The 12229-nt window shown below is 45.8% G+C and overlaps 1 protein-coding gene across 1 annotated transcript in view; it reads left to right on the top strand.

Annotated features, from left to right (window-relative positions):
• LOC127055111 (cytochrome P450 4B1-like) overlaps positions 1–7680 on the top strand; it is a 28501-nt gene extending 20821 nt beyond the window's left edge. The window contains exons 10-12 of the mRNA XM_050961727.1: positions 4694–4758; positions 5584–5666; positions 7512–7680. Coding sequence (XP_050817684.1) covers positions 4694–4758; positions 5584–5666; positions 7512–7680 — 317 coding nt within the window. The remainder of the gene's footprint in view (positions 1–4693; positions 4759–5583; positions 5667–7511) is intronic.
• The last annotated feature ends 4549 nt before the right edge of the window (positions 7681–12229 follow it).

The following is a 12229-nucleotide window of genomic DNA, read 5'->3' as shown; positions in this document are numbered from 1 at the left end:
AATGCTCAAACCACTGAGCTATAGCCCCATATAGCATGGTAGCTGAAAGCATCACATCTGAAATGCTCCCAGTCCCCTGCATCCAAAGAATATTACATTCTTTTCCTGTGAAGAATTGGCTGAGAGCTTCAAATGAGCCTGTGGGAATTAAGCACCCAAATCTCACTAGAGTTCAGTGGAATTTGGGTGTCCAATTCTCTTAAACTCCTTTGAAAATCCCAGATATTGTTTTTTATTGTTTATTATTTGTATATTGGAGGTATTCAGAAGCACCAACCAAGAAGGAAGTCCCATTTGCTAGGCACTATTGCATACACAAGACATTACACATATACATATGATTTGAGGCAGTCTCTGCCCAGAAGAGCTTACAGTCTAATGGAAATCTTTATTACTAATAATCATTCAATGCAGGGAGGGCAAGAAACAGAGAGAGTGCACCCTAATGTGCAACTAATATTCTTTGCATTGAACTATTCTACTGCCTCTAGGACTAAGATGTGTTAGCTTGTGAGGTCGCACAAGATCACACAACAAGACTGCTTGGCCGTACACTGTAGGACTGAGCTGGAATTGCTCATGTCATGGTCTCATTGACTCAGTAAAGGCAGAGAGCTTGATGGGAACAACAGTTATAGAGCTGGATCCAAAGTCAATGGAAAGACTCCCATTGACTCAACGCGCTTTGCGTAGGCCCAGGAGATTTACACACTGAGTACCCCATCATTGCTATCTTCTGTTATATTGGGAATGATGGATGTCTTTACGGTTGTATTACCTAAGCAAACCTTGGCTGAATAAAATAGACCATTTAGGACATCATGGTAAATTTCACTCTGTACTTCCTGGCATAGTGTCCTGCCCGCCTTGTCTTGATCTTACCAAATTCTCCAGTTGCCTCTCCTCTCTCTTCACTCAGTGAGATGGGTATGATTCTACCAACTGAAAAATGCTACGTGAATGGAGACCAAAACATTAAACAATCAGAAAGCAAACAAACAGAGCATGGCATTTAATTCCAGCCTGCCATGCCCATGGCCAGCGCATGCTGTCCTGCCCCAGGCGTACGCCTTGCAGCGCCAGTTCTAGCAGCACCCACAAAAGAGCAGGGAACTTGCAGAAAAATACATTGCAGGTAGGGGACTGTTGGCTTTATGCTCTCCACTTGCCAGTTGGGTAGAGGGAGAAATGGGGCCCAGCCTGGCATCCCCCAGACCCAGAACTGTGCAGGGGAACCCCCTATACACATGCACACTCTATCACTAGAATCCAGGCAGTGCCTCCCCTTCCCCCATCACGTGGTCTTGGGGGAGAACTGCAGAGCAGCCAGCCAGAGACGCAAGCCAGTAGGAGCAGAAGCTGTGAAAACATGGACCTTTGGACATTCCAATCAAAGCTGGAGAATACTCTCTGCCTTTCTCTGCACTCTTCCTCCTCTCGGTCTCCTCACCTCAGTTTCACGCCCTGTCTGCCCCTCCTGCTCACTTCTCCTCTGCGCTGCCCCCCTCACCCTTCTTCCTTCCATTTAACTGGTCCCCTCCTAACTAACCTCTCCTCACAAATCAATCAGTCAATCAATACAATCATGGAACTAATGTGTTTGTTTGCTGCCATCACATTGTTTCCTCTCCTTGGGTGTTCTTCCCCCACCCGGTGTCTGTCTTCTCTGTTTCTTTGGTTTGTAGGCACGGGGTCATGTTGCCGTCTCCTTCTGGTTTTACTAATTTGTGCAATAATCACACCGCAGGAGGTGAGAGGGGAGAAGTTACCCTTGCCCCAATAACTATGCTAGTGAAATATTCACCTGAGGCAAGTCCATTATTTGGCTTTAATTGCAGTTTGTTCTTCTAGGTTCAAAGTACAGCCGGCATGTCTATCATTCTTCCCTAATCATTAGGTGCTTTTGCCCAATCTTTTAACCATTCCCTGCTTCTGATGCAAAATCTATTGACTCTGTTGATAATCTGCTCATCAATTATATTATATTGCATCATCTGGTGTGCACCTGATAAATCGCCAATCTTGATCTGAAGACAATGGGGTTTTTTTCCACCAGTTTCAATGGAATTTGGATCACTTCTATAAGGCGCCCGTGCATGGCTGCTGAGTGTAATTTTTTTTAAAAAGAGAGTTTAGTTATTGCATAAGATCAATAAACAAGATGAAATTCACTACGGGACAGATCATCCCCCCTCCACTTTCACAAGCCAAAAATGTAAGTGTGCAGTTGTGCGAGCTGTGAAAATCTCACCCTGAATGTATAGTGATTGTCACACAAGTGACTGTAAAAGTAGTATTGTGGCGTTCGAAGTTCTTTCTCTCCATGAAAGCTGAAGATTAATATATTACAATGCCGTTTACTACCGCCATCGTTTCTAGTAACTTAGGTTCGGCACTCAGAACTCACCTGACAGAGTCCCAGATTCCTGCAGGACCACTGTGATCATGTAGTCTGACCTCTTGTATAACACAGGCCAGAGAACTTCCCCAAAATAACTCCTAGAGATTATCTGTTAGAAGAACATCCAATCTTGATTTCAAAATTATCCGTGATGGAGAAGCCACCATGACCCTTGGCAAATTGCTCCAGGGGTTAATTACACTATCTGTTAAAAATTTACACCTTATTTCCCCGTCTGAATTTGTCTAGCTTCAACTTCCAGTCACAGGATTGTGTTTTACCTTTCTCTGCTAGATTGAAGAGCATATCATTAAATATTTGTTCCTCGTGCAGATACTTACAGAGTCTAAACTGTACTCATATCACCCCTTAACCTTCTCATTCTTAAGCTAAATAGATAAACTCAAAGAGCTCAATCACTCTAAGGCAGGTTGTCATAAACAGAGTGTTAAGGGTTAATGTCTCTTCTACCTGTAAAGGGTTACAAGCAGGAAACTGGACACCTGACCAGAAGACTAATCAGAAGACAAGATACTTTTAAATTCGAGTGGAGGGAAGTTTGGGTGTGAGTTCTTTGTTCTTTGTTCCTCTCTCGGAGGGTCTGAGAGAGACCAGACATTACTATAGGCTCTCTAAGTTTCTTTTCAAATAGAAGGTAAAAACCAGGCGGTTTAGGTTTTTTAATTGTTTTACTCTATTTGCAATTGTGGATCTGGCTGGTTAACTTTTATATGTGTAGTTGCTGGGAATATTTTGATTTGGATTGGTACTGGGGGGGAAAGTCTCTCTCTGGTATCTGTAAGCTATAGGACCCTGTATATTTACATCTTGAAGTTACAGAGATAATTCTTTACTTTTTCTTTCTTTTATTAAAAGATTTCTTTTAGAGAACCTGATTGATTTTTTTTCTTGTTTCCCATGTTTTATCCCAGGGGATTGGGATAACTCACCAGGGCTGGTGGGGGAGATGGGAGGAGGGAGAGATAGAATCTCTCTCTGTTTTCCTTGAATCTGTTTGCCTCTTTGTGAGAGGGAAGGGAAATGCTTCTCTGTATAGTAATTTAAGAGGTTGGATCAATATCTCTCAGAATAGCCCAGGGAGGGAGATTCTGGGAGGGGGAAAGGTGGGGGAATGGCTTATTTCTCCTTGTTTTAAGAACCTAAGGGATCTGGGTTCTTGGGGTCCCCAGGGAAGGTTTTGGGGGGACCAGAGGGTATCAGGCCCTGGAAAATTCCTGATTGGTGGCAGCATATCAGACCTAAGCTGGTAATTAAGCTTAGGAAAACTCATGCTAGTACCCATATTTTGGACGCTAAGGTCCAGAACTGGGAAGGAATGCTATGACACAGGTTTTCCAATCCTTTAATCATTCTTATGGCTCTTCCCTGAACCCTCTCCAATTTATCAACAATCTTCTTGAATTGTGGACACCAGAGATGGACACAGTATTCCAGCAGTGGTCTCTTGGTGCCAAATATAGAGGTAAAAATAACCTCTTTACTCTTATTCAAGATTCCTCTGTTCATGCATCTCAGGATCGTATTAGCTCTTTTGGCCACAGCATCACACTGGGAACTCTTACTCAGCTGATTATCTACATACAGTGACCCCCAAATCTTTTTCAGAGTCACTGCTTCCCAGGATAGAGTCCCGCATCCTGTGAGAGTGGCTCATGTTCTTTGTACCTACATGTATACTTTTACATTTAGTTGTTTACAAAGCATATGGATTGCTTGTGCCCAGTTTACTAAGTGATCCAGATTCCTCTGAATCAGTGACCTGTCCTCTTCGTTATTTACCACTCCCCCAATCTTTGTGTCATCTGCAAACTTTATCAGTGATTTTATTTTTTCTGCCAGGTCGTTGATAAAAATGTTAAATAGCGTAGGGTCTTGTGGGACCCCACTAGAAACCCACAGCTCGATGACGATTCCCCACTTACAATTACATTTTGAGACCTATCACTTTTGCTGATGATTCATGAGCCAGAATAGATCCCAGTTCATTCTCCCATCGTTTAACGTTGCCTCTGCAGGGCTAAAGGGAGTGAAAACATGTATGTAGAAATGACTCAAGATATTTCTCAGACAGCAGGTGTGTTGATTAAGAAGATGAAGGGCCTTTAACAGGATAGCATGTTGTGCTGAGTAGAAGATTGCCTTGTGAGGTCACCAACATTTTTCTTATAGAGTGGTAGCTGTGTTAGTCTGTGTCAGCAAAAACAATGAGGAGTCCTTGTGGCACCTTAGAGATGAATATATTTATTTTCTTATTTCTTATTTTTCTTATAGGTTCTCTGGTTGCAGTGAGCATTTATTCTCTTCATAGGAACCCAACTGTATGGCAAGATCCAGAGGTACTTTTAACTTTACAGAAAGAAGAGGTGGTCACGTAGTTAAAACAAAGGACTGGGTACCAAGAGAGATGGGTGCTTTCCCTGCCTCTGCCACATACTGCCTTGAGCAAGACATCTCTTACTTCTCCCTTCTTCCATTTCCCCAGCTGTAAAGCCAGGATAGTGTTGACCTTACCGACATGTTTTGCAATCTTATTCAAGTAGCGCCTGTCCAGATGAAAGGTGCGATAGATCTGCAAAAAGGAAGTTACCTTAAAGATTTTGAGTATCATAGAGAGACAGAGTAGGGTGTGGAACGGTCTGTTTTTACACATAGTCAGGTATGTCTGGTGGAATAAGGATTCATAGCATTTTGGGCAAATGTAGCAAATGATGCTCTTGGTTGTACCAGCAACTCCTGCCAGTCGCCTGGCAGCTGTGAGTGAGGGACAGTAGTGCTCTGGGCCCAGCACAAGGGCTCACTCTTTAGGTAGGGGGCTGCATTGGGGATGTGTTGCAACAGTACCTCCCCAGGTTACAGGTCACATTTTGGGCTGTGATAGCCCTTTATGGAAGGGGAGATCACTGCCCCTTCACACTGCAGCTGTCCTAGCAGGGTTTCCACCTCAGCACCTCCTCCTCGGTGTTAGGGCTACAGCAACAGACTCTGGGCTGAAACTGACCTCCCATCTGACTCTGAAATTGCATCCTGTGCCTAAGCTGAGGGGGGCAATGTTGTCAGATGCACCTTGCCTGATTCTATAAAGTTGCTGGCGTCAAACCAAGCAATGCTGTAGTTTGGAATGAAAAGCCTTTGCCACAGACCTTTAAACTCTCTTCCCACAGGTGTTTGATCCCATGAGGTTTTCACCAGAGAACGTGTCCAAGAGGCATTCCCATGCTTTCCTGCCCTTCGCAGCTGGAGCACGGTGCGGGATATTTCATTCACTCTGTGGGTGGGGTCAGCTGAAAACAAAGCAATACATTCTGCCAGGATGCTGCTAATACCCATTGAGCACTAACATGTTGGCTACATACTGCTGTGTCTTCCAAGTGGGGGAGCTACGGGAGCTACCAGAGGTTCCTTCTTAGGGATTGAACTCTCTGGCCTCTCCTGCTTCTGCTTCACAATGCCCACTGAGCCGTCCCCTGGAGTGGCCTGTCTCCAAAAGACTGCGATGGATGGAGCTCTGAGTGCAGTGTTCACATCCATTCCCTAATGCAAACTCTAGAGGGCAGCACTGCAATGGCGCTAGTTCTCCTTCCCCGGCAGGAGACCTAAGTGTCGCCTCCTTACATCTCCAAAGGAGTGTAATTGACATGCCGCCATTGTTTGGTAGAGGCGCGGTGCCATGGTGGGCTAGCTGCACCCCCAGCCCCTTTGTGGTCTCTGAGCGAACCCCTCAGGTCTTGGGCCTCGGGCCTCTCCTGGTTGGAATTGTGCAATTCTCCCCTCTCAGACCAGGCCCAACAGGACCCACCAGGTCCAACCCAGTTCAGACCCCTGCAGTTCTTCCCTTCGGGAGTCTGTGGCTAGCGATTTACAGCAATCAGCCAGACTTCTGACAACCAAAGCACGGGTTATTTAACAGTTGGAAAAAAGCACTTAGAGAGAAAAGATTTCAAAACAGCCAATGGTCTACACCTACCTCTATCTCACCCAAAGGCTTATCACCACCTGTTGGGGTCCTAAGCAGGCCTCACTTGTTCTGTCACCCCTGCGGGTGCCTGTCTCAGCCTGAGTCCCCCAAACAATTTCCCCCCTCAGAAGAGTGTGCCTTTTTTAACACACCATTGTTCTTTTGATCTCCTGCATTCACAGGCCTTTTCCTCTCCTGGCATTGTCTCTTGACACCAAAGTGTTTGGGGGAGAAGTGGCTTATCTTTTGCCTTCCTGCTTGGCTTTCCCGACTGCCCCCTATTCAGTTTCACCCAATATATTTACACAGTAAACATCCCAATAATGCAGGGGTTCTCAAACTGGGGGTCGGGACCCCTCAAGAGGTTGTGAGGTTATTACATGGGGGGAGACATGAGCTGTCAGCCTCCACTCCAAACCCCACTTTGCCTCCAGCTTTTATAATGGTGTTAAAGATATAAAAAAGTGTTTTTAATGTATAATGGGGGGGTCGCACTCAGAGGCTTGCTGTGTGAAAGGGGTCACCAGTACAAAAGTCTGAGAACCCCTGCAATAATCCGATCAGCACACCATCACCCTAAATTATTACTGAGCAACTCCAGAGCCATCACTCGTGGGACTGAATTCTGGATCACTTGTAGGGGGAGGTATTCCATGCACATGTGTGTAGCAGTTAAGCACATTAAAAGCCAATGAGTGTGAGGTGCCTAACTGATATATGTGACTTGGAAAAATTTCCCCTGTGGTCAGCAAAGATCTCTTTGAGTAGAGGCGTGGGGGAGTAACTGTATCGATCTCCTTGCAGGTTCAATGGAAAAGAGCATTTTTCACACCTGTCCCCAAACTGCCTGGTAACATTGCTGTGCACTATTAAACAGCTGCCATGTTTTAACCCAGTAGTGGCAGCACTACAGTGATGGGTGAAGGGATTTGTCTAGGATATATATTACAGTAGCAGATGAAATGAGGCCCCCATTGTGCTAGCTGCTGTACATACACCTGGGAAATGGTCACTGACCCAAAGAGCTGGGTTAGTTCACTCAGCTAGCAAAGTGCGTCGGGATAGATTTGTGAATGAAAGTTGATTTCTAAGCAAGAGCATACGTCCTTATTAAGCTACCCTTCCCTCTTCCAGGAACTGCATCGGGAAGCAGTTTGCCATGAATGAGCTGAAAGTGGCTCTCGCTCTGACTCTGCTCCGCTTTGAGCTGGCTCCTGATCCAGCCAAACCGCCCAAGGAAATACCACAGATTGTCCTCAAGTCCAGCAATGGGATCCACCTGCTCTTGAGGAAACTTCCCTGACACCGCAGAAACCATGGAGCTCCACATCGAGAGTCAGTAGGATCAGTTCATTTGCAAGGGAATGCCATCAATGGGTATTTCATGGGATAGCCCCACTTCAGCCAACCCGTTTCACAACCTTTCCTGAATTCTCAGCACCAGCTGGTTTCTCTGCGGCCTTCCCCATCCCCAGAGCTGGAGTGAGCGCAGTGTTGGGAGGAGACCTGGATATGGGAATAAAGCATCCTAAGCGCCTCATCCCCAGCTAAGGAGCACTCTTGCCTCTCAGTGCCAAGCAATGCAGGGTCAAAGGCAGAACTCCCCTTTCCACAGCCCCTCACGCTGTGTGCTGAGGGCACAAGCAGAGCTCTGAGTGCAATTTCACATCTGTTCCCTAATGCCAGCCATTGAGAGCAGCACTGCACAGAGCTAGCTCTCCGTCCTCCACAGGAGTCCAAGTGTCTCCTCAGCTCCCATCCTATGGAGGCCAGCGATCTAGCTGGGGTTTAAGGCCTCCTTACACTGGGATTTTAGGCACCAGTGCAAACCCCTAGTGTAGACACAATTTACACTGGTGCTCTGCAGTTTTCACTAATGCCTAACCTCCAGGGTAGACTGAGCCCAGCACTTATCTGCACACTGTAGCACATTGGTCTATTTTCACTGATCATCTATCCACCCAGCCTTGCCAAGAGCTGGCTCCAGCCAAACGTCAACAACAAAGGTGTGACTTTCACCGCCAAGGCCACTCTCATCCCGTATAAGGGATTAACAACAACGCTTGATTGGGAAGATTGAAGTGTGAACTAGGCCAAGTCTCCCAGTTAAGAGGTGGGTGAACACTGCTACCCACTGAGAAGTTCTGGAGTTTTGGTTTGGCCCACTACGGAAATAGAGCCAGTTAAAATTTTTGCTCCAAATCTGAACTTTTTTCCAGTGGAGGCTGCTCAGATCTTGGCTCAGAGCTCTCTGTAATTTAAACACTGACACAATCCAACATGGACAATCAAAGATCCATACAGGCTGCCTTCAGACTACATACACAGCTCTCATTGGCCCTCAAAAGTCACTCAGCTGGAGCCAAGATACCTCTAATTCCCCCCTCTAATCCAGGATGGATGTTTACATGATCCCCAGAATAGAGCTTTCTTGTCACATCATTTATGCTAGACAGATATTAGGGGTTCTCCCTGTGCATTCATCCTTGGAATCTGCCCCTCCAATGTAGCAACTGCATCAAGACACCTCCCTTCCAGCCCAGGGAAAGGTGCAGCAATTCCCTTCTCACTTGGAGCCTGATCCCAAGTCTGTCAATGAGAGTCTTCTTCCCATTGGCTTCAACGGGCTTTGGGTCCTGCACTTGGAGAATGTGACAGCTAACTCTGCCCCTTTGCTGATTAGCAATGTTCTAACATTATGCCCATGCTATCTCTGACACTGTGCCTTTGAATGAAAAATCTGTAGCAACCCAGAACCAGAAAGGCCTGCCAGGGTGAGACACAGACACCGAATCACCAGATGAGACACCAATTTGCATTCAGAAGGAAGGGACGTGTACACAGACCTCCTCAGGAAGGGGGGTTAGCTTGTCAAATGCCACAAATACAGCCATGCCCTGGAGAATGCAACTTCAAGATTGTGGATTGGTCAAGAGGTCTTTAAATATCTTTGTCAGGCTGTGAGCTGTAAACTGAGCAAACCCTAATATGCAATATCCACAGCTACCCGTCTGCGACCTTCGTCACTCACCTTCCCTAGCCTGTACCTAGAGGAAAGCCAGTTTGACAACTTGCTGTTGGCTTTATGTTTTTCCTCTCTAGTTCTATAATGAGCAGGATGTTGTCCAACTCCCGCTCTGGTTTGGACGTGGCCATTATTGTACGGATGTCGATGTTGCCCAAATGTCCTTGGATATGAAAGAGTCTCTTATCCTAAGAGAAGAAAGAGCAGATGGGATCACTGCTCCAGATATCCCCCAAGTGGGCATGAGAAGGACTGTGCCCATAAAGGCATCACAGACAACGAAGGGGGATCCATGCGGGCATAGAATTAATCCTCAGACCTTAGGGGCACCAGCTGTTACAATGGGACTGTCCCTTTAAGTAGCTGTGCACCTCTTCAGCCATTCTCCCTGCTGGGGTGAATGCATGGGAGATACAACATCTCCTGGTTGGATGTAGCAGAGCATTATGACCAAGGTTCTCTCTCTCTCTGGCTGACTGTGGGGCCTTGTGAATAGGAATACGTTTGTCCATTTTTTCTATTGTAAAGGCTCTAGCCTCTGCAGAATCATGCTTGGATCTAAATCAAACCCATTACAGGTTAGGCACATAGGCTTCAAACTGGGGAAATGAGAGCTGCATAGGCTTTCTGCTGAAATGGGCCTGGATTTAGCATGAACCAGTTTTCACAAGGCAAGGAGCCTCAGCTTGTCCTGCACAGAACTAAGGAGTGTACTGAGCAGAATGTTCCTAGACGAAACAAGGCCATTTGCTCCTTTCCCACAACAAACTAAAGGAGTCTTTGTTCAAAACCCTTTTCTGCACTGAGCAGTGTTCTGGGGCCAGGTGGATAAAGAGAAGAGGTGCTTTGGGGGCAGTCGGCAGAGGCTTTTGAAAGAAGTTGGAGAGAAAATTCCTAGAAGACAACAGACCAATAGAATGGGAGGTTCAAAGTAACAGAGCTAAATCCAGCCACTAGACTAGGCAGTGTGTAGCTGACAAAGCAGAGTCAGGGTGACGGCCCGGGCTGAAAGTTCAATGCTCCTCTCGGACCTTATTCAGCAAAGCCAAGGACTGACAGCTCAATAGTAAGAGGCAGAATATAACAACATAAGTAAGAGTGGCTATATTGGGTCAGACCAATGGTCCATCTAGCCCAGTATCCTCTCTTCCAACAGTGGCCAATGCCAGGTGCCCCAGAGGGAATGAACAGAGCAGGGAATCATCACGTGATCCATCCCCTGTCATCCATTCCCAGCTTCTAGCAAACAGAATCACCCCCTATATCAGAGAAAGGCATTTCTACACCTTCAGAGGTTTATTTAGGCCATTGGCTACAGCTGAGTCCAGGGACCAAAACCAGATGGGGAAAACTGTGTGTCTAGTGCGTGGGACTAACCTGTGGGGAAAGGATCGAGTCAAGACAGATTTAAGAAGTGGAGAGTCAATTCCTGCTCTGTGACTCCAGCTAAGTATCTCACACCTGGACAGAGACTAAAATATTATTTCACACTCCTTAAGTATTAGAAGCGTAGTTGGAGGAATAGCTAAGAAATCTCACCATGCTATCCAGCTAAAAATCCTTTCATTTACTCAAATTCTAAAACTGTAATCTGAAAGCCCGCTGCAGGAGATGAGCTGCATTTCATGATTTAATCCTGATATTGGAAATAATGACTTCCAGAATAACTGAAGTTTTAACATCCTGTTTAAGCAATGCTCTAAGAACCTTTGGCCTAAACTGAGCCTGTGATTTCTATAACTGACAGTGGATGCTGCTAATGGAATAAAGAGGGAAATGCTCCAGAACTTGCATCTTGCTTAGGTTTGCAGGTCAATGCATAAGCTACAGAAGGGCCTTTTCTTGTGACAGCACCTGCTTTGCCTCCAATAGGAGAAAATCAACGGTGAAATTAATTTTTCATGGGCAGGGTCCGAGTCTTCTGTCTTGAACTAATTCATTTGGGGGGAAGATTTTCAAAGGCATACGAGACACTTAGGGCCTCTTGTTGAAAAATCAATGGGAAATCTCTCCCTGTCCCCAAATCAGACTGTTGGTAAAACTTTTCAAGTGTTACCTTTGTTTAAATGGGTCTGTCATGGTATAACCCCCACTCTGAACCTTAGCGTCCAAAAGATGGGGTACCAGCATGAATCCCCCTAAGCTTAATTACCAGCTTAGATCTTGTAGTGCTGCCACCAGCCAGGACTTGCAGCGCCTGGCACACTCTGGTCCCCCCAAAACCTTCCCAGAGGACCCCAAGACCCAGACCCCCTGGATCTTACACAAGGAAAGTAAACCCTTTCCCCGACCGTTGCCTCTCCCAGGCTTTCCCTCCCTGGGTTACCCTGGAAGATCACTGTGATTCAAACTCCTTGAATCTTAAAACAAAGGGAAATGCACCTTCCCCTCTCCTCTTTTTCCCTCCACAAGAGGTAATACAGATTCAAGCTCCGTGAATCTAAAACAGAGGAATTCCACCTTTCCCTCTCTCTTCTCTCTCCCTGTCTCCCACCAATTCCCTGGTGAGTACAGACTCAATTCCCCTGAGCCTCAACAAGGGGAAAAAATCAATCAGGTCTTAAAAAAGAAAAGTTTTTAATAAAAAAAAGAAAAGTAAAAGTTGTCTCTGTAATTAAGATGGTAAAGGTTACAGGGTCTTTCAGCTTGTAGACACTAGAGAGAAGCCTTCCCCGCAGCACAAATACAAATTAAAATCCTTCCAGCAAAATACACATTTGCAAATAAAGATAACAATCAAAAAGACTAAATTGCCTTTCTACGGATACTTACTATTTGAACAGAAAATTAGAGAGCCTGTAGGTACGTCTCGTTACTCTCAGAACCC

Source organism: Gopherus flavomarginatus, chromosome 7, assembly GCF_025201925.1.
Source record: "Gopherus flavomarginatus isolate rGopFla2 chromosome 7, rGopFla2.mat.asm, whole genome shotgun sequence".
NCBI classification, from domain to species: Eukaryota; Metazoa; Chordata; order Testudines; family Testudinidae; genus Gopherus; species Gopherus flavomarginatus.
This window is presented reverse-complemented; position numbering and strand designations above follow the sequence as displayed.